A 21,429-nucleotide genomic window follows, 5' to 3' on the forward strand; every position below is an offset into this window, starting at 1 on the left:
ACACCTCTCAAGACTGTCTCCAACCCGTGACGGAGCAGCAGAAACGGAGGCTGGGCAATGGTGATGATGAGGTTGTTGCCGTGGTTACCAATGAGCTTCACTTTGACCTGATTGTTTAAAAAAATACAACAACAAGCAGGGGAAACTTGAAAGAGGAGCTGCTCTGTTGCCTAGCAACAAGCTCTGCTTTCGAAATCACATCATGACGTGAAATCGAATCACTCATCGCGCTCGTTTTGTCAGTCTCACGTCTGCTTCTCTCTTCATGTATGTGCATGCTATGCTGCAGCTTGTGTGGACAGGCTACACGCTACCTTCCTAAATCCTTCTCAGTGTCGTTGCTGACATGCCAAATTATTCCATAATGTATGGCTGTGTCTAATATGTACGGAAGAGGATTAGGGCCAGTGAAGAAAAAAAAAAAAGGGGGGGTGACAGGATTCTGACTTTTTTACTCAGAATTCTGACTTGTCCGAATTCTGACTTTAAAGTGGGAATTCTGACTTTATTCTCAGAATTCTAATTGAAGTGGGAATTCTGACTTTAAAGTCAGAAAGTAGGAATTCTCACTTTAAAGTCAGAATTCTGACTATTCTCAGAATTCTAACTTTAAAGATTACATTAATTACTGACTTTAAAGATGAATGTTTATCTTTATTCAGGGCCTCATTGATAAAGATAAATGAAACGCTCATGTTTATGTTAAGTGTAGAAAATGTGTTTTATTTTAGACACAAATGAACATACATGGTATAAATTCTGAATAAGTCGTTTGTGCCTGTCATGTCCAGCCAGCAGGTAGCGGCCTTGGTCCTCTTGGCTTCTGTACACGGTTGTTAAATTCTAAAACAGAACCCAAATTGCATGCCATTAACAAATTTTCCTTGCTCACTTTCACTTGTCACCTCTTTTCTTCCTTCATATTCTTCCCGCCTCACTCATTTGTTGCCTCTTTTCTTCCCTCATTATGTTTTTTCCTTGTTCAGTAGTCATCACTTTCTTTCCTTTGTCTTCTGTCCGAGTCCACTTTTCACCTTTTTTTCTTTGTCCTAGTTCCAAACCTACTTCTCACCTCTTTCCTCATTCACTCATCACCTATTTCCCCGCTCACTTGTCACATCTTTTTTAGGTAGCTCGGAAAACATTAAAAGACTGTCCACTGACCGAGGCTGTCGTGCACACACGTGTTGTTCATATCAGTCACCGAAGTGGACAGGTCTTCGTAATCGTCGTACGTGCCTGGAAGGAGAGTGTTACAATAATGATAATAATAATAATAATAATAATAATAATAATAATAATAATACACCTAAATCGCCATTTTATGTGGACTTTGGGGTCCAGGATTTGGGAATCGCATTAACACCGAAAGTGCGTTGTATAGAAAGTCCTAATTTTTAGAAAGGCATGTTTTGAGGCAGCCAAAGGGGTCTGTTTGCCGTCCATCACTGTGAATGCTCGCCACACATCCAAATCTGTTGACATTTTATTCGAAGAGAAATAATACACAGATGACAGTATCTGGCAGATTGATGCTATGTGAATTGGATGGAAGAGAGAATAAAGCAGCCACTTATTCTACTACTGTCTACACTCTTTGACTGTGTAGATGAGGTGCTTCCGCAAACTTCCCCCTTTCCGAATCAAAAACGCACTATTCATTTATTCATCCATTTAAAATACTACTTGAAAATGTATTTATGACCAAACAAATTGGGGTCCATGATTAAACCCTGTTAGACAGAAAGTTGCGTAGGATAGATGATGATTTCTGTGAATATTCAGTATTTTGAATGATTTGAATTGATTGAGAACTGTACATGTAAAATTAAAAAAAATCCGTGAAATAATAGAATTAAAGAATTTTGCTCTTTTTTTGCATTCTCACAATCAAAGTATAATTTTGATTTATAATGTGCCTTCCAAGCGAATAAAGAACACTTAATAAGAATGAGACCTTGCTAACATGCTGGGTGGGTTGGGTTGCTCATTACCTGACACCTGCTCCGCACCAGCGCTAACTGCTAATCCCGCTAATCCCGCCGTGCGTTTGGCAGTACAAACTGAGCTCACACCGCTCTCTGGAGGTCCGGCCATGCTGTACAACGGCACTGCTATCCTCGGTGGATCGTTGTCATAGTGATGGGAGCTGTGCAACATTCTTGTGACCGTCCAAAGAAAGGGAACAGGAAAAGAGGGGATGATTGAAGGAGGGAAGAAGAAAATAAGGGATGTGGGACAGAGGTGACAAGTGAGCATGGTAAGGAAGGGAGGAAAGAGGTGCAAACATGGAAAAGGAAAGAAGGTGACAATTAAGTGAACAAGGAAAGAGATGAGAAATAAACAAGAACCGTTGGATGAAAGTAAAGAAAGAAGAAATGACAAATGACGAGGGCATGACGTGAGAAGTGACCGAGGAAAGAGAAGAATTAAGGGACGGGGTGAGTTGAGAAGTAAATAAGAAAGGGAAGCAAGAAAAGACAAGGAGAGAAAGGAGAGAGTTAGCACAGAGGTGTCAAATCCAGGTACAAAAAGTAAAAACACTGACGCTCGCTGGGTTTGTACTTTGAACAAAGAAAGATATGACAAGGAGAAGGAAAGAGGTGACAACTGAACAATGATAGGCGGCATTAAGTGCAAAAGAAAGTGATGATAAGTGAACAAGAGGTGACAAGTTAATGAAAAAATATATAGAAAAAAGGCAATGAATGAACAAGGAAAGATTTGAGGAATGAATGAAAGAGTTGGCAAGTGAACAAGGGGGGAAAAAAAGGACAGAGGAGGTGATACGTGACTAAGAACAGAGGTGATGTGGACAAGGAAGGAAGGAAGGTATATGAATGGATGCATTACCTGTTCTCAGGTGGTGGGTGTGGTTTAGGCTTGTTGACGACAGCGTACGTCACCTCACTCATGTTGTCAATGATATTGCAACTCTGCGCGGTGAGACAACAGACAGGTCAGCCATGAGGAAGGAAACTAAGTTGAATCGCTCTTTTTTTCACCCCTTGCTTACTCGTTGGCTATGCGCATTATGGGGAAAATATTCCATGTAAATCATGTACTGCAGTCATAATAAAAGTCATATAATTATGAATACACAAAGCTTCCTTGTCGACTAGTCATCTTCTTCCTCCTTGCTCTTCGCTTCATCCTTCCCTGTTCTTTTCTGTTCTCTTTCTGTCTTTATGTTTTATTCCTTGTTAACGTCTCCCTGTTTTACTTTCTTCTTCTTTTCATCACTAACAGGTCACAGAGCTTCACATCACGCGCACACAAACCAACAATGCAAAAGTTAAGAAAAAGTTTGCCAACCTGGGAGGTGATTGAATTCTCTATGCTTGTCGTTTGCAAAGATTAAAAAGTGAGGTCCTGCCTAACAGGAGATTCACTTCACTCTCTGATTTGCATGGAGGAAGTTTCACATCCTCTTTTCTTGTCACAATGTACATTTGCCACATCTCTTGTCAACCAATCAGCACCAGCCAGACATTGCATTTCATGCAAGCAATGTCACGTGACGCTCAGAGAACAGCTGGTGGATGTAACTGTAGCAACTGGCACACATAAGCGACTATTGGATCACTGAAGTATATAACGGCTCATTTAATAATTAACATTCACTCACCCTTACACAAAATCGCACACACACAAACACACTTGTGGATAATATGAAGAAAGACATCTGTTCCATAAACTGCATCATCTTCTCACAGCACCAAGGGGTGGTTGTGATATTTTTGCACGAAATGCTGCAGTACTGTCGCACTATTATTGTGGTACTGTTGTGCTAATTGTGTAAGAACTGTCATGGGCTGTGTCCAACTGTTTCTGATATAGTGCACTATTGAGGGGTTACCCCATTTTGTAGGGGTGTCAGAATGTCCAAAGAGCATGAATGTAGGACATGCAAAATCACCCAAATGCAAAAGTAGGATGTACCCTAACCTTCTGCCACAGAAGAGTGACGTTGCACAACGAAGGAGACGTCACAAAAAATAAAAGAATTTGATTGGATGGTTTGTTTTGAACCAAGGCTCAGTTGGGGTGAAGGGCGTGCTCTCCAAATCTACTTTCCAGGCGAGGATGTTCCAATCACATTGCAGCTGGGCTTTCATAATTAATTTATAATAAAGCATCAATGATGACTATTTTCTACATCTGTCTTATACTGCCCCATGTGGCTAATGCAGCACAGTACAAGCTGATACCTGCTTAACTTAACAAAAGGGTAAAAAGTACAATATTATGGCGTGCTAAATTGCCTAATTAAATTACAAATACATTTTGTTGATCTTTTTGGTAAGAAGGTTGGAACGCATTAATGACGTTTTCACTCATTTCAGTGGGAAAAGATTATTTGGTTTGCAATTGTTTTGATTTACTGGCATAGTCACGGAAGGAATTAAATTCATATCTCAAAGCACAGTACATTATAGTGTATACTTATTAATTTTAACTACGTAAAGCACTTTGTGATACTTCTGTTAAAAGTGACATCAATACAATATTCTTACTTCCCCTTTGTTTTGGTATTATAAACAGATGAGGGTGGTTGCGAATAAAGAAATTAGATTTTAGCAGTGAAATCATGTCATCAGATCATGTCAGACTTCTTTTACCTTCCATTATTTTATGTGTGCAGGTGAATCACTTGGCTGCACGCTGTTACGTCACGTACCTGTTGTCGCTCCGGTGACGCTAATTACACAACATGAGCATTCCCTTTGTGCGGTATTATAATAAGCCAAGTTGTCTTCTTCCTGAAAGTGGCCAAACAGGTGATTGTTTCGACACGAAGGAGAAATCTTGTATTGGCAAATATATACATCTATAAAATAATAATAATCATAAACGATGACGTCACACGTACTGGTGGGTGAATGTCGTGATTGGAAGAAGCATCCGAGTGGGAGCTCTGGCCCGGATTTCTCCCTGTGGCTCTTCCCATCTCTGCTGCTAGGTGCTAGCTCGTCGGTCTCCCCTTAGCAGAAGCTGAGCCTAGCGAGCTGCTAGCCGCCAGCATCATGTCGCAGGCGCTTTCGGAGGAGGAGTTCCACCGTATGCAGGTAAGAATAGCACGGCGGCACGCCCGTGTCACGCCTTGCCGAGTTGTCGACCCAGTTCAAGTTGTCTCTCAGCCGCCAGGTGAAAGGTTTGGATGCTAACTAATGTTAGCTCCTTCGGGTGGGACGAACGCTGTGTAGTTAGCTTAGCTTAGCAACCCCGTGACACACGAAAGGATACATTAATATTGTCGTTGTTAGTATCCATAAGGTGTGAGAGAGTTTATTTAACAAGCTGGTCTGCGGTGCACGGTCAACACTGCTGTCCGTGCTAGCCCTGTCAGCCTCTGTAAACATCCCCATGACGAAAGCACTCTCAACCACATCCGTTTTATTATTAGAATGCAGTCATACGTAACATGCAGTTCCAGATCATGTCACTGATCAACGGAAGTTTGAAAAGACAGTTTGCGTATTAAAAATAAAACAATTGTACAGTTGCGCTACAAAGTAGCGCGATGCTAATCACATGACTTGGCATGACGTATTCGTTTGTGTCGCACAGGCTCAGCTGCTGGAGTTGAGGACACACAACTATCAGTTGTCTGATGAGCTGAGGAAGAACTCCGCTGGTAAACAAAACAAAACTGCTTCTGTTTTGTGCTCTAAATTAGCATCTTCATCATGTGACATGATGGTCATGAGAATGATGCTCTTGCTGTGTGTTTCAGAGTTGACCACCTTGCGTCAGAAAAATGTGGTGTTGGAAAGAGATTTTGTCAAAGCACAGAAGGTAAATGCACACTTGCCAACTTTGGATTGTGGAAAATAGGAAGATTTTTTTTTCATCTGCATATCGGCTCAGTTTCTTTGCCAGGTTTCCAAGTTTTTTTTTGCTTTATATTTACCACATGCAGCAAAGTTATGCAGATTGTTTTTTTCCTCATCTTCAATAATTTATTCTGTTGACCGTTAAGGATAATGGATAAATGAGCAGTTTGAGTACCTGATAAGGCAAAATCACAAGTTAGTACTGCAATGTGTTTAATATGCCGTTTTTCTTGCACATCAAATTAAAGTGTGTGCCACCGACTACTCTATGTGACCAGCTTATTGACAAAGTATAAATAACAGCATACAATATTTTGAACAAAGTGCAAAAGGACTGCCTGGTGATGAGCATTCATTTCAATTAAAATACCTTTGCACCGCTGGGATACCGCTGTCAGGTTTCCATAGCAACCAGCTGTGGAATTTTGTGAAAATCTGCATGTCAGGTACACTGCAAAGAAGGTTGAAAATTGTGAATCTCTTACATAAATTAGGAAATTTGGCAAGTATGTGACTGTGTTTATTATTATTATTATCATCATTATAAATATTATTTTTATTATCTTTGTTCTAATTTTTACTTCTTTTCTGTCTGTAGGCTCTGAATAAGAGCAAACGAGCCCAGGTGAGTGGTTCTCTTACTTGTTGTTACTATGATTACCAGTCCGTACAGTATGACTGCAACAATTGTAGTAGAACTACATTCCAGCAAAAATAGTACAACACACAGAAACACATACCACAGCACGACTGTAACATCACAACGCTGCTACAACAGTACCACAGTAACAGAACTCAACTGCAAAAGAACCACAGAGCATCAGTAACATAGTAGTCCCACAACAGTGGCACAAGACTAATACAAAGGTAGCTTAACAGTATCACAGCATTTGGACAACAGCAGCACAATATTAGCACATAACACTGTTGTAACAGCACAACATTTCCACACTCACTTACTCATTTAATTAGGCACCCCAGAATCAAAGTTAACCTTCTGCAGGAAGTGGAAGCGCTGCTGAGTGAGAACGAGATGCTTCAGGGGAAACTTCACAGTCAGGAAGAAGATTTTCGACTTCAGAACAGCACGCTCATGGCGGAACTTTCCAAGGTAGTGCCTGTGACGACTGTAAACAGATCAACTATATCGGGGTGATGTTTGCCACTCTTGTTTTCTGGTCATTTCCAGTTGTGTATGCAAATCGAGCAGCTGGAACAGGAAAACCAACGTCTTAAGGAAGTGGGAGGGGTGGCAGCTTCCCAGCCTCTGCCCAACACCACCTCCAGTCCTGCTGATGAAGAGCTGCTACGTCTCCAGGCTGAGAACGCTGCGCTACTGAAGAAAGTGCGAGGTTTGTTTGTTGAGACACCTCTAAACACCGGGGTCTTCTAAAGGCGATATTTTAGCCAAATGTATTGTCATGCAAATTCAGTAGTCGATCATCTTGCCCTGTTGAAATAAATAAAAATGGAATTCAGCCATTCCAGAACATCCACTCACCCCTCCCTCATAATGTGTCTCGCTTAAAGTAGCATTCAGTTCGTTTTTCACTCTGAAGGTCCATGTGAGGTGTGTTGTTCCCCTCCAGCTCTTCAGGAGCACTGTAACGCAGAGCAGCCGAGATCAGTGCTTTCTGATGGCGACCAGATCACTACCTCACTGAAGGACAGATCAGTAGGGGCCAATGGTGTGTCTGATGTCAACAGCAAAGGGGAGGAGCCTGCATCAGAAGGGGACAATGTGAGCGGGCAGCAGGTGATTGGCATACACTGTCTTCGTCAACTTGCCTTCTAGTTAGCGTGGAAACTGACTTCCATTTTTCTTTTTTTTGCAGACCACAGCTCAGATGGAACAAACACAGTTCCATGGTGAGAGCATCTGTATTATTTATTTACACCCCATTGATAGTCATAAGCCGTTAGACGATGTAGCTTTATTGAAATCCACCAGGTGGTGCTAAAAAGCCATCATAGTCACCAGCAGTGGCAAAACAAATATGGCTGTATGACTTCAGACTGATATGTATCGCAAACAGTATGTTATATTGTTGTGGTACTATTTATACTACAAATAGTTATTTGGCGTCACTATACCACTGCTAGAACCCTACTGCAACAGAACCAAAGCACTATCACTACTACCATAAGTAAACCTCCAGAGGACACTGCCATCTGGCCCCAAACATCCCAACCTTCGATGGTGTAAATGGTTTCTTGTGTGTCTGGCACACTAACTGTCAGACTGCCCCTGCTGTGTCCAGCGCCCCCTTTAGGCCTGTCAGAGAAGAGCGTAGAGGAGATTGTAGCTAAGCACTCAGCGCTAGGCTGGTCGGCTGCTCTGTGTCCAATAACTCACTGCTTTGGAGCAGAGCTGGAGGTCGCCCTGAACACCCAGCATGAGGAGAAGAGGCTGCTGAGGGAGCAACTGCGCGACCTGGAGGTACACACACACACGCACACCACTTACCTGTCATTCAGCTGTCACTGGCACCCACCTGATGTTTGCCTATCAACCCAAGTCATCATCATCTTCTGTTGTTATGTGACTTCAAGTCTTTGTCCAATCAACATTCAGGTGAGCAAACAGGCTGAACTCTCCAAACTGCAGGAGGAATTGTCAAAGGTAAATGCTCACCAGTGGGTAACTAGTTCTTTGACCCATCCTAGAATGATGCGACTTTTGTCTTTCAGCTGTCTGACAAGTTAAAGAAGAAACAAGAAAGGTGCGACCTCTTCATCAGTTTTTGACCTATTTTGCTTGTTTTTATGAAAGAATTTATTTCGCCTTTCATTTCACCATTTCAAACTATCCACAAGTTCTCAACTCTTGCTAGACCAGTGCCAAGTATGGGTTTTACTTTTAGGAGTGGGTACTTGTTTTGACTGATTCTTGATGATGCGCTCACCACTTCAAATATTATTTTTTGCTCGTCACAGTTTCCAGCGTCTTCAGGCGGAGAAGGAGGTTCTGTACAACGATAGCAGGTCAGAGCAACACATTGTCACGGCGGTGCACTCTGACAAGTCTGAGACCCATCCACTGTGAACTTATCGACTTTTCCTTAGGACAAAGATTGAAGAGATTAATCAGAAGAAAGAGGAGGAGCTCAAGTTGATGAACACGCGAATCCAGAAGCTACAGTCAGACTTGGCGGCAGCCAATCAGGTCAGAGGGTAATCTCTGGCCGTCACCATGAGAACGATTGCGGTAATGTGATGTGAAAGGGGAATCATCCAAGTTGTTTTTCTTCTGTGGTAGGTGACGACAGAGCTGAGAGAGCGCTTTCAGACCAGTGACAAAGAACACCAGCTGGCTGTGAATGCTCTCAAAGAAAAGGTCAGTTGACATCTTTTGGCAAGTCCAGCACTTCTTCCGCTCTTTCTACCATATTGGACATTCTGCTGTTTTTCGGCTTTCTCTTTACTGGTGTCTTCCCCCATTTTTATCTGCCTTTGCCTCTTTCCTGCCCTCTGCTGTCGATGCGCTGACACCGCAGGTAGCAAGTCAGAGCGCAGTGAGTCAGGAGCAGGTGGACAACATCCTGCAGGAAAACGATGCTCTGAGGACTAACTTAGCTGCTCTAGAACAGGTAATCTACAAGGAGAACATGCAGAAAACTACACCTTAGAAAACAATATGGCTGAGTGATTATGAGTCAAGATGACCAAAAAGAAAAACCACTGCCCTCCAAGATGAAGAAAATATACTGTGATACTTTGTTGGTGCTTTGTGTGTTTCCAGCTTTACGTTCTGTCCTCCTGCTTGTCCTTTATGAAAGTTCTTGTCGTGCTTTCTGTCTGCGCGGCTCCAAATACTCTCGAGGTCATATGGCTTTGTCAACCGCAGAGAAGAGCACATTTTCAGGTGTAACCATTGATTGCAGATTCAGGCCAGCAAGATGCAGGAGCTCAACCTGCTGCGCGAGCAGCAGGAGGCGCAGGCGGCCGAACTGCAGCAGAGTCGAGCGGAGCATGAAAAGCTTTTGGCCCAGAGGGATGACCTGGACTCGCAACTGCAGGTGATGTCGATGACCTTCAACATCAGCACTTCTTTTATTGGTTACTTTCAAAGCAGTGCATTTTATTGAGTTATTAATTCAAATCGTTATTAACTCTGCTGGAAAATGCACACACAAGTTGGTTATTACGAAATAACCGCGACTAGGAAGAGTAGCAAGATTGTAAATCATAAAAACACCTACTTTTTTGGGGGCAGACTGTATATCTTATATGAAGATAAAAAAAGTATGACCAATATATGCAAACGTTTAGGTTATTTCATCGGGTTAGCATAAGGTTTTCTTGCAGCTGTCTCCTTGATTTTGTCCTTGACTGCCCCCCCCCCTCCTTCAGGAATCAAGTTTTGCAAACAGGAAGTTGTTGGAACAATTAACAGAAGAAGGACAAGAAAAGGATAAGCTACTCAGGGAGTTGGAGGAGAGCAAGAAGGTACACACACACACCATTTGATTTGATGACTCCAGCTAATATGTGTAATTTGTGTGTTTCTATGCAGACAGCAGAGAAGAGGAAGGCCATGTTAGACAGTATGGCCATTCAGCTAAATCAGGAGACGTCCAACCACAAGGAGGCGCTGTCAGACCTCAAACTTCAGCACGAGAAGGAGGTGAGCTGGACCAGCACTTTTGTTGTTTCTTTGCACAGTATGGTCAAGACTTTGAAAATGTGCTCTTTGCTGCCTCAATGGAAGCCACTGCAATACTCTGCTCACTTCTCCTTCAGATCCTTGGCGTGAGGGCCCGCTATGAGAAAGAACTTCGAGGTCTTCATGAGGAGAAAAATCGTTCAGAGGAGGACATTCGGCAACAGCTCAGAGACGAAAAGGTGCAGAAGAAGAAGAGGATTTAAAGGCAATATTATGAAACATTTTTGCCTTTTAGGCTCGTAGCAAAGAATTGGAGAGTCTTCAGACCAAAGTGATAGAACTTCAGAGTCAGCTGCAGTCCATGGAAGAAACCAAAGGATGGTTTGAACGACGGCTCAATGAAGCTCAGGTGGGTATTGAGAAAATAATGATCATGCTTTGAATCACAGGTGGGCAAAGTACATTGAGCCTTCTTTCTTCTTTAATTTGATCATTTAAATGATCAAGAATACTGAAGTGTTGAATTTTATAAAGATAATGAAATTTGACATGATATATTCTGTGAAGCGCTGGAATCGGAAAGGAGTGCCATGGTCGCCAATGCACTTTTCAGCTTTTTATCGAATGCAGGGGAAGTTTAAAATGCAGAGTGAGCATAGCTGCGCAGGACCTGTTGTCACCCACAGCTCACACTCAGACACTCGTGACAGTGTCACAGAGATACAATACAATATATATGTAGTATTTTCTCTCTGTTTTATACTTATATATTTTTTTATTTCTCTCCATTTTATACTACACTAATTTCATACTTTAATACTATATTTTCCATATTCAAATACAATTTCTTGAAGCGTGTTTCAAACATTTGTGTGTCTTTATGAATTTAAATGCGGTTAATGCATGTGAAAGATAAATGGGGATTCATTGCATCTACTTGCGTGTGTGCGTGAGCAGGAAAACACAGACAAGTTGATGTTGGACCATCAGGAAGCTGTCAAATCTCTCCAGGAACAACACATACTTGATCTACAGGTAACAGACAGAATGGGTGGTGCTCTGTTTATATATGTATGTATAAATAATGATTAAAATAAGTGATTCAATATGGTATATGACATAAATTATAAATGATGTTTTGTTGTTTAATGTTTACATTGTGTAGATTACCGGAACAATGGCTTTTACATTGTGGAGATTAATGGAACAGTCAATTTCCTTTGTGTATCAATAGAGTAGCTATCTAGCCATCTACAGTGTCTAAACAGTTTATTTAGATCGCCAATATTTTGAAATAATACTAACAAGCACAATAAGAGGTAATAGTTTGTCAATTAGATCCAATTGATCATGTTGCAATTTTTTAAAATGTTGTGTGAGAGTGTCCTTCTCACGTTTGCTAGATATTTTACACTTTTAGGCTCGTAGCCTACAATACAATCATTGAACCCGTAGTTGTAATAAAATCAGCCTAATTATTTCAAACACACAAGTATGATAGATATACACTACAGGACAGGGGAATTACTTTTTTTTTTTTTTTTAAAACCGTATGTTGTCATGTATGTACACCTCAGGCTAAACAGGCCGAGGCGGAAGCGGTCCACAAGCAGCTGTTAGAAGTCCAGAATCAGAGAGAGGAAGACCACGGCGCCATTGCCAAACTCAAACAGGTCAGGAGGCACACGATATCCATATTGCAATAGATTTTTTTCTTAGCTGATTTTATATACTATCACTTCATTGTTGTCTTGTGAAATTGTTGTTGGCAAAATATGAGGACAATATTGCACCGAATTAGCAATTTTTACATTGCAAATCAACACAATGTCATTTAATCCTCCTGTTATGTTGTTTCCCAGAAACTACCTTAATGTTCATTAAATTGTGACGAAGGGCATGGTAAATGATACCAAATTGTCAAAAACTACATTTGATGGTATATAAATGGGTCAGTTTGGCCTGCACCATAAATGAAGGGTTGAAATACATCAAAATACATAACCGTTGAGAAGAGAACTTTTTCTTCTGCTTCTGCAGGAGATCAAAGACACAGTGGATGGCCAGAGAATCATTGAGAAGAAAGGAAGTGCAGCGGTGAGTGTGGGTGGGAATGTGTGCGCGCTCATGACCGACCCGACCGGGGTTCCCCACCCATTGCTTCATTTCAGAAAGTTGCATGGATTTTAGCATCAGCATTGTACTGCTTAGTCATCATTCCTGGCTCCAAGGGCCTGTTTATACCAGGATGCTTGCTGATGAAAACTGCCAAATATTCCATAAGAAGTGCCTTTTGTTTAGTCAGTGACAGCATTCAGGGGGGAGGGGCATGAATCTCACAAACTACCCACCAAAGTGGAAATTGGACTACGCTGTGTCATTAAAGCCATTTTGAATTGTTGGTGAAGGGGTCCGCCGAAGTGCTGACTACTTTTATGCGGGAGGATGAAACAAATGAGATTGACATATTTCTATTTATATGTACGTGTGTTGATAGTTGAAGGACTTAAAGAGGCAGTTGCACCTGGAAAGGAAGCGAGCAGACAAACTACAGGAGAGACTTCAAGAAATCCTAACCAACAGCAAGAGCAGAACAGGTACGGGCCCCTCACACCTCACCTGCTTTTTCACAGCAAAGCCTTGAAATGATATCCAATCTTTGACGCCGTCATGCTCAATCCATATTGATGGCCGCGGACAAAAATCTTCCCATCAGGGCTCATTTAGCAGCATCATGTGAACTCACCAGGAGGTTCTGCCTCATTGCGGAACCTTCTTCTAAATATTTCATACAGCGCTTTGATTCCCTCTGCCCACACACTCATACGCACGCACGCACACACACACACACACACACACACACACACACACACACACACACACACACACACACACCATGTATAATCTATAAGGACAGATAAATGTTGAAAGAGCATTTCTGGACGTTGGCGAAAGCTGACAATCAGACATAAAGTAGGACCAGGGCCGAACCGATTTTTAGCCTGATGTCAATTTCAATCTTTGGAAAAATAAAATTTCCATGCACAATAGAAACGAATTACATTTCTGTCCCTTAATGCAACAAAGATATGAATTGAGGGCGTAATGTTCAATTTAACAATGGTTAGTTGGTCGGGCCGTGTGTTTTCTTGCCCAAAGTTGGATTTGTCTTGTTAGCTTTAAAAGGGGCATGTTTTTACCCAAAGACATGTCCTTTCTTTTAAGGTCACGTTTAGACGGCTTTTGCGTGCTGCCCAGAGTACACACACAGTACATCCTTGGCAATGTCACCTACTGGCAAAGGATTCAGTCGAGCATAACTATAACTTTTAGGTGTAAACGGCACGGTGTTACTAGCTAACAGGAAGTGGCGCCTTCTTCTCCCCGCAGGTCTTGAGGAGTTGGTCTTATCGGAGATCAACAGTCCCAGTCGTACTCAGCAGACCGGAGATTCGTCCTCCGTCTCGTCTTTCTCCTACCGAGACGTAATGAAGGAGAGCCAGAGCGTCGGCCAGAACAAGGTGCATCGCGCCAGCCCAACGAACGTTTGGTGACGTAGGGGACATGTGTGTCAACGTCTGTACTTGTCACCAGTCGGGAGGAGGAAGTCCTCAGTGTCAGCGTGCCACCGAGCTGTCCGACGACGAGCTGGGTGAACTATTCCAGAGGCTCGCTGAGGTTCAGCAGGAGAAGTGGATGCTGGAGGAGAAGGTCAGTTCAGCCATTGACATACTGAATACATGTCGTTCAGCGCACATCGTGGGTCGGTCAATTGCTCAAGTCAATGAACGGTTATATAATGGTTAAATAGTTCAACATAATGGTCTAGTCCTAAGAGAATGGTTTAGTACAAATTGAAGCTTTGAATCATGAGAATAAAGTACTTAGGTCAAGAGAAGATTCTGCCCTGTAGAGTCCAGAGAGGTTTTAGTCCCGATAGAAGCTACGAGTTCTATCCCAAAGGAATGTTCTAGTACCTGAAAGGTGATAGTCCAGTGAAGGTTGCTGTCCATCACTGGCCTCCTCTCATTGGTCGGCGGTCATGTCACATGACCACGAATGTGTGATTGACAGGTAAAACACCTGGAGGTGAGTTGCTCGTCCATGGCAGAGGACATCTGCAGAAAAAGCGCCATCATCGAGACCTATGTTATGGACAGTCGCATAGGTGAGCACAGGCCAGCCAGTAGTCCGCATACTAATTCAGTCATTTTCAAAAAGTTCCAAAAATGCTGTGACTATTATTTTTGTACTATTTACTGCAAATCGAGTAACTAATCATTTAATCAAATTAATCAAACTGGTATGAGATTAAGTTTATTGATGTTTTAATTTGATTATTTGCAGTAAATCAAGTCACCTAAAGAAATACACTATATATTATTTATGGTGTCAGAGATTATTGCTGTTGTGTCCTTATGGTGTTTCTTCCCTCCCTGGTGGGCTTAGACGTGTCAGGCGGTGCCGCGGGTGGTCACGGAGTTTCTCAGGTTGACCGAGGAGGTCTGGGTTCCGTCTTGAGGGATCTGGTGAAGTCTGGGGACGAGAACCTGCGCGAAATGAACAAGAAGCTGCAGAACATGTTGGAGGAACAGCTGACCAAGAACATGCACCTTCACAAGGTAAAATCCAACCCACTTGGCTCAGCACTCGCTCCAACTTCCGAGCTCGATCAATGAGGACACAGATTATTTATTAGTGTCATAAATTCTCAAAGTAGATCTCTGCTTTATCAAGCATGTGTGCAGATAGACAACAAAAACGTGTTATTTTCTTTCCCGGCGATAAAAAAAAATATATATATATGATAATAAATAAATACATTATTTTGGTGGATGTTTTACTAAGACGCTTCATTCACTAAATCCCCGCCTTTGCTCTAGTCTCGCACATTTGTAGGACATCTAAAAAACACATAGAAAATAATCTCAATGCACTAAACAGCAACAACTAGTACGTGAGCAAATTGCAATGGGTACGTTGAAACATTTCATAATTCATTTGATGCACCGAAATCAGAACATCCGCATGTCAGCTCAAGTTGCAGGGACAGCTACTCCGAGAACAGGAATGCTCCAAGATGAGTAAATGGAGGAAAACACCACTTTGGAGGTGTTTTGGGTCAGGAATTTGCATGTTAATATGGATGAAAGCTCAAAATTGATTTAGCATCATAAATAAAATAAATACATCAACTATTTAGGAATAGAATGTCTGTCTCATGTTTGAATATCCGTTAGGCTGGCATTATTTTATTTGGATGACGGTCATTATAATGATGATTGGAGAGCTAAGTGTTTTTGTTTTAAAAAAAAAAAAAAATCCATGCTTTCTAGTCCACTTATGGGCGACACCTCCAGCAGCCATCTTTGATAGGGACTCCAGGGGCATAAAAAAACAGAAGACATATGTCTGTTTGTCTTTCTTCCAGGACATGGAGGTTTTGTCCCAGGAATTAGTCCGTCTCAGTAAAGAACCAGCTCCTGATGGCAGTTCAGCTGGCTCCGGTTGAAACGACTTCCTGAGTCATCCGTCCATTCATATTCACCTCAGATGGAAGACCAAGCTAAGACCCGAGACTGATTTCTGACAGGTCTAGAGTGGTATTTAAGTGAGTGATTCCCAACCAGTGTGCCAGGGCACATTCATGTGTTGTGAGAAATCATCAAATTTCACTCAATTGATCAGAAATTTATTTATTTACAACCATTTATTGTTCTTGTTTATTGCCAATGACTAGTGACGGACAGAACAAATAATTGAGCTTCTATTAGATGGCAGAAAATTATATAATTGACATGTATCCAATTTGTGTGACATTTTTATTTGATGGTGTGCTGTGCCATGAGAACTTGAGTATGTGCCTTGGCTCAGAAAGGTTAGGAATCACATATTTAGGCCATTTGGGCTATGTTTAAATGCTGGAATGTCTTCATCCATCCATCCATCCATCCAAAGCATGTAGAGAATGGAAATGTTCAGCTCATCATTGTTCTTAACGAATGTACTGTAATTGAATGATAGAAAACTCACATGATTAGGTTCCACCTGAATCCGGCTACAACCTGACAACCTCCGTTGCAATGAAATACTTGATTCCATTCTACGGGCAACTCCCCCCACCCTACACTATATGAAATAGAACTGTTTGAGGTATCTGATGTCTATGGCCGTATCAGTTCAGCCCGTCACGTTGGGCTACGTCTACGCCCTGGCCATGGACCGTTATGTCATTTAGTATGTGGCCGCGGCGACTATTTGCCGGAGCACCTTTCACAGTCTTTTACTTCGAATCAAAGCTTATATGAATGTGAGTCAAATATGAATATATATTTAAAAGAACTGTTGTTATTTTTATTGCTTTGTTTTGAAACTGTTTAACATCGCGTCTGTAAATGGAATGGTCTTAATTGTTGTTGGGCTGTGTCTATGTCCTGCTTACTGTATCAGATCTTATTTATAAAAGAAAACAAAAGTTTGCTATCTGTTTTGCCTTCACTCTTGAACACTACTTGGTGACGACCCTTGACTCTTTTCAGTACTACTGTCACGTGCCCATGGATTCTGTTTTTCAGCTCTCACATTTTCTCGGCATTCTAGGAGTCTGTCTTTCTCTTCTGGGCCTTGGAAAGAAAGTGAGCTGAAATTAAGCAGGAAACGTGATTTCAATCATGAAGCAAAATAAAGTGAGTGAAAAATCACCTTCATACCTTTTGCATCATTGGTTAGGCTGTGCTGAAATTAAACTTTTGAAGAACCACGGTGTAACACCCCCCCCCCCCCAGTTTGTCACGAGATGAATATAAATAGAAGCCTCAATTATCAGTTTGAATGTTCACCGATGAAACCTCGTAAAATTAGCCGCCAAATTGCCGTGTTTGGCCGGTGCATGTCTTTTCTCTACAAGTCACATCACTCCAACTCAGGGTCAAAAGTTTCAGACGTTAATTTATTTCGCTTGCGATGTAAATGTATAAATGGGCACCATGTTGTTGCCAATTTTCAGCGCCGTTGACTCCGTGATTGACGGCTGCTTTCTTGTCATACGCAAATCAACGTGAAAAAGATTCCACTCATGTTTTCTGGTTCTTGGCAAGAATTAAAGTCATTAGTCGCTTAAAAAAAAGGAAAGAATGGTGCTTAGAGTTCTTGAAATATTGACTTTAATGACTGTTTTTCATAGCTGTGATGTTAGCTTCAAAGTTAGCAAGCTAGATGATGTCAAGAAGGGGAAATGCAAGAAATTCTGAACAAACTTTGATTGAAAAAGTTTCTTCTTTACCAGGGAATGTGACTCCTTCCCCATCCCTCGCTTTTAGAGTAAAAAGTCACAAAGTTCGGAGGCAAGTGTCCGTTGGGAGACGACACTAATTAACCGTTCACGACTTCCTGTTCCGTCGAGAGACGAGATTACGCAGGTGAGCGCTCCGCTTGGCCTGGCAGCGTCTGATTGGCTGAGAGTTAATTGGGTGTACTCTTAATTAAAGACAAGCTCATGCGGAAGGCTGCACTTCAACTAAACACTCACCATGCATCAGTGATGTCATTAACCTTTACTACTTTCAAACTGTTAATGACTTTTTTTTTTTTTACTTGGGGCAATACAGTATGTTTATCCACACCGATCAAGCAATTAGTTTTTGTTTTTTTTATGGTAGCATGTTGCTTATCATTAAGTATAATCAAATTCATAATTATGGTCCAACTACTACCATGGTCATCACAAAATTACAACTATATTAATAACTACATTGAAATAAAATGACATATATTCCATGTTAGTTTCATTTCAATGTTACTCTAATTCCAATAATGGTTGCAAATCAATGCTAATGTTGGCATACATATTAGCGGCAATGCTAACTGGTCAAGAACATGATATAATAGAATAAAACTAGTTTCATATCAATGACACGAATGTGAATGATGACATTTTTGCTGTCATTTTTTTCATCTTCCTCTAGATGGCTTGAAAAGTTTTACTAACAGGATCTCTGTTGAGAGAGATGCTATCAGAGCAAAATTGCACCTATTTAAAATGTGTCTACCCTAAAATAACGTTTTAATAACTACCACAAATTTCCTCAAGAAGTCTGTAAAAAAAGATAATATTATGCTTATTATCTCTATTCTATTTGCTATGTAAGTCATCACAAGAGAGAGAAAAAGCAATTTTCGGATGCGCCTGAGAGCTAATTGGTTTTTAAAAATTATTTCGGGAGCACTTTTTACGAAACGCTACAGTCATATCTTGGAGCAGGACAAATACATATTTCTTGATTTTGTCAATATATCATTTGAAATTTCATGATATGGTGGTGCCAAGGATGACCTGGATCTTATCGTTTTTGTATCCAAATTGACAATGTTTGTTATTTAGGGGGAAAATGAGCACAACCTCTCAAAGGTCACCCAGTAGTAATTCCAAAATCAGGGCCTTCAAAAATGGCAACTGTGACACTTTATTACAAACACAGCGATGATGTCACTAGAATGGCAAAGGGAACGACTGCCTTGCAATAGAAATCCCAAGGTCTGGCAGCCAACAGAGGAAGTCAGTGTCCAAAGTTTAAAAAATTCACGAGTTTTTCTCTTGCAGCGCCTGGCTAAATATAGAATGTGTGTGTGTCTGTGTGTGTGTGCGTGCGTGCGTGCGCGTGTACATAACAGCCCCTCACTGCTCCGAACAGGAAACTGTTATTAGTAGAGGGCACTCACATTTCCACTGTGACAGTGAACACATCACTGGTTTCATCTTCTTGTGCTACTAAAAACACACTTTTACAGTGAACAGAGAGAACACACACACACATATACAGTACACATACACACAGAGCCTGAGGAGTATTGATCAGACTGTAATGAGAGCCTTCACGTTTGTTTTTAGCTTGAGTGGGAGAGGGAGATGTGGCACTGCGGCACGCATGTGTGTATGTGTGATCTGTTCAGTGTGTGTGTGTGTGTGTGTGTTGGCGGCTGTAATTGAAGTGCTGGTGTGATCACATGATGGCGCCCCCGCTACTTTTCTATCATGGCGGTTGTTGTGCGGAAGTGGATGCACACCGATAGGTGGTTGCTACCAATGACTCTGCTGCAACTCTAACCACATCTAAGTGAACCACTAGTAGCACTATTGCAGTCAAGGGAACCACAACACTAGCAGTGACTGTGGCTAACTGTATAATAGGCTCATGCAGAGAGACAGTCAACACTACTCTCGATGACTCCTTTGATATGAGTCGTTTTGTGCCGGGTATAAAGAATAATCCCTGCTGTCTGTCTACATGTGTTACTGCACCGTTTGTGTTCAAATGTCTGTTGTCTAAAGGATTTGTAACACAGTGAATAGAGATGCTAATTGTTAACACACCTTTGATGTTTTCAATGATGTCTTAACATTAAGCTAGCAGTAACATTTCTAAGGCAAGTTGCTTAGTAGTCTTAAATACACAAAGTGATATTTTCTTTGTATGTTTTGTTTGACTCGTGCAGACCTACATTTTCTAGAATGATGGAGGCCTATGGAAAGTCTTAAAATAAGACTATAATATTTAATAATGATAATGGACTTTGATGAGATGAGCATATTTGCAAGTGTTGTGGTTGAGTTCCCCACGCGATTCCTCCTGGTCGCGCCGATGCATTATTTACGAGTCGGACTCGGCTGACGATCGATGCGACCTTCATGCAGGTCGTCCTCAGCTCAGTCATGACCAATCAGGACATTTGCTTCATTACATCTGCTCTAATTGACTTTATGATGATCTCTATTTATTTTGTTTGGGTTCAAAGGGAATGGCTGGATCAGTGCTGACAAAGTATTTTTCCAACATTATAGCCTTCAGATGGTCATTGGGTCAGTTAAATAAAGTACAAATACTCAGTCACTCAATTTAAGTATGTTTACGTAAGTCATTTTTAATTTGCTTACATATATTTACTTTCTGACCATTTTTTGGTTAGTTATACTCACATACCGAGATACCGAGTAGATCTGGACTGTTATGGACTCTAGTTATGGACTCTAATTGACTCCTTTTGGCCTAGACTTTGGTAGGACTCGACTGTCTCAGGTTGAAAGTGTCTTAGTGGTGGTCTTCCTATTGCTCTGCCTGTCACTGTCTGGGTGTACTCCAGAGGGAAAAAAACTCATAAAAGTGAAGATGTCTGCCTTAATGTAAACATGGCCTTTTATTATTTTTATTCTTGTATTATTGACTTTTTCTCTGTTGCATTTATTACAGTTGTTCTCTTCGACACAGGATAGCCTGGATCATCTTATACCATCTTTTCCTAGGTGCTCTTTTCTAATCTTCAGGAAAGCCAGTTTGAATCTGTACAAATCTATTTTCGGGTCAGTGTGAGTGTATTTGCGTCAGTTTGAGCCTTTACAAGTCAGTAAATTGGAGTCTGTAATTGTCAGTTGTCACTGTGAGTTCATGAGTCACATTGAGTCTTGGCAATTCAGTGTGAGTCAATACGAATTAGCCTGAGTCTGTACGAGTCACTGTGAGACTTGAAGAGTCCATTTCAGTCTGTACAAGTCTGTATGAATCTTGAAGAGTAAGTCTGAGTCTTTACAAGTCAGTGAATTTGAACCTTAATTTGTTCGTTTGATCCTTTAAAAGTCAGTCTCAGTCAATATGAGTCAGTTTGGATTCATATAAGTCAGTATAAATTTAGACTCTTCAAGGGTCTATATAAGTGAATGTGAGTCTACTGAGTCACTTCAAGTATTTACAAGTCAGTATGAGTATGGATGTCTCTGAGTTTCTGTTTCAACCAATTTGAGCCTTTACGAGTCAATTTGAGCCTTGACGACTCACTGCGAGTCTAAGGTCCACTTCAGTACACACAAATCAGCGACTGTCCATACGATTGAGTCAAGGAGTCAATTGGACCATGTGGCCCGCTCCCTGGCACACATCCCCCTAGTGGACACGTGGCATATTGCTGATGAGGTAACTTTCAGCCATAAAAGTTTGA

General features: G+C 41.4%; 2 protein-coding genes across 8 annotated transcripts; one reads left to right on the forward strand and one right to left on the reverse strand.

The window, feature by feature from the left end:
- Positions 1 to 696: 696 nt before the first annotated feature.
- On the reverse strand, positions 697 to 5,391 carry LOC147062226 (uncharacterized). 4 transcript variants are annotated; one of them, XM_085912434.1, is made up of 6 exons: positions 4,874 to 5,391; positions 4,682 to 4,763; positions 2,854 to 2,936; positions 1,995 to 2,161; positions 1,165 to 1,239; positions 697 to 843 (listed from the first exon to the last, which is right to left on the reverse strand). In XM_085912434.1, exons 3-6 carry the CDS (start codon positions 2,913 to 2,915, stop codon positions 782 to 784), a joined length of 366 nt encoding a protein of 121 aa, XP_085768560.1. In that variant the 5' UTR covers positions 2,916 to 2,936; positions 4,682 to 4,763; positions 4,874 to 5,391; the 3' UTR covers positions 697 to 781. The 4 variants fall into 4 exon arrangements, with proteins under 4 accessions (XP_085768560.1, XP_085768568.1, XP_085768551.1 ...); XM_085912442.1 differs by having other exon boundaries at positions 4,623 to 4,763; XM_085912425.1 differs by lacking the exon at positions 4,682 to 4,763.
- gripap1 (GRIP1 associated protein 1) lies at positions 4,905 to 17,129 on the forward strand. Of its 4 annotated transcripts, none has more exons than XM_085912118.1 (29): positions 4,905 to 5,069; positions 5,572 to 5,638; positions 5,738 to 5,799; positions 6,436 to 6,462; positions 6,841 to 6,948; positions 7,027 to 7,189; positions 7,397 to 7,593; positions 7,673 to 7,706; positions 8,099 to 8,277; positions 8,413 to 8,460; positions 8,529 to 8,560; positions 8,775 to 8,822; positions 8,904 to 9,003; positions 9,097 to 9,174; positions 9,335 to 9,427; positions 9,722 to 9,856; positions 10,191 to 10,286; positions 10,354 to 10,464; positions 10,581 to 10,682; positions 10,739 to 10,852; positions 11,401 to 11,478; positions 12,021 to 12,116; positions 12,484 to 12,540; positions 12,941 to 13,040; positions 13,834 to 13,964; positions 14,038 to 14,154; positions 14,518 to 14,611; positions 14,893 to 15,065; positions 15,875 to 17,129. In XM_085912118.1, the coding sequence occupies exons 1-29, from the start codon at positions 5,028 to 5,030 to the stop codon at positions 15,953 to 15,955; spliced, it is 2,763 nt and encodes a 920-aa protein (XP_085768244.1). In that variant the 5' UTR covers positions 4,905 to 5,027; the 3' UTR covers positions 15,956 to 17,129. The 4 variants fall into 4 exon arrangements, with proteins under 4 accessions (XP_085768244.1, XP_085768270.1, XP_085768252.1 ...); XM_085912144.1 differs by having other exon boundaries at positions 8,207 to 8,277; XM_085912126.1 differs by having other exon boundaries at positions 7,427 to 7,593.
- Positions 17,130 to 21,429: the final 4,300 nt, after the last annotated feature.

This window comes from Syngnathus leptorhynchus, chromosome 1, assembly GCF_054491065.1.
Source record: "Syngnathus leptorhynchus isolate UIUO chromosome 1, UIUO_Slep, whole genome shotgun sequence".
NCBI classification, from domain to species: domain Eukaryota; kingdom Metazoa; phylum Chordata; class Actinopteri; order Syngnathiformes; family Syngnathidae; genus Syngnathus; species Syngnathus leptorhynchus.

What these genes read in the sequence shown, in the direction of transcription:
- LOC147062226 (XM_085912425.1), bottom strand. Translation starts at nt 4,951, where the DNA reads ATGGGAAGAGCCACAGGGAGAAATCCGGGCCAGAGCTCCCACTCGGAT. An exon ending in ATCACGACATTCACCCACCA is followed by an intron (nt 2,937 to 4,873) that starts GTACGTGTGACG and finishes CTCACCGCGCAG; the next exon opens with AGTTGCAATATCATTGACAA. An exon ending in TGGTGCGGAGCAGGTGTCAG is followed by an intron (nt 1,240 to 1,994) that starts GTAATGAGCAAC and finishes CTCTCCTTCCAG; the next exon opens with GCACGTACGACGATTACGAA.
- gripap1 (XM_085912118.1), top strand. Translation starts at nt 5,028, where the DNA reads ATGTCGCAGGCGCTTTCGGAGGAGGAGTTCCACCGTATGCAG. An exon ending in TGAATGCTCTCAAAGAAAAG is followed by an intron (nt 9,175 to 9,334) that starts GTCAGTTGACAT and finishes CTGACACCGCAG; the next exon opens with GTAGCAAGTCAGAGCGCAGT. An exon ending in GACGGCTCAATGAAGCTCAG is followed by an intron (nt 10,853 to 11,400) that starts GTGGGTATTGAG and finishes GTGCGTGAGCAG; the next exon opens with GAAAACACAGACAAGTTGAT.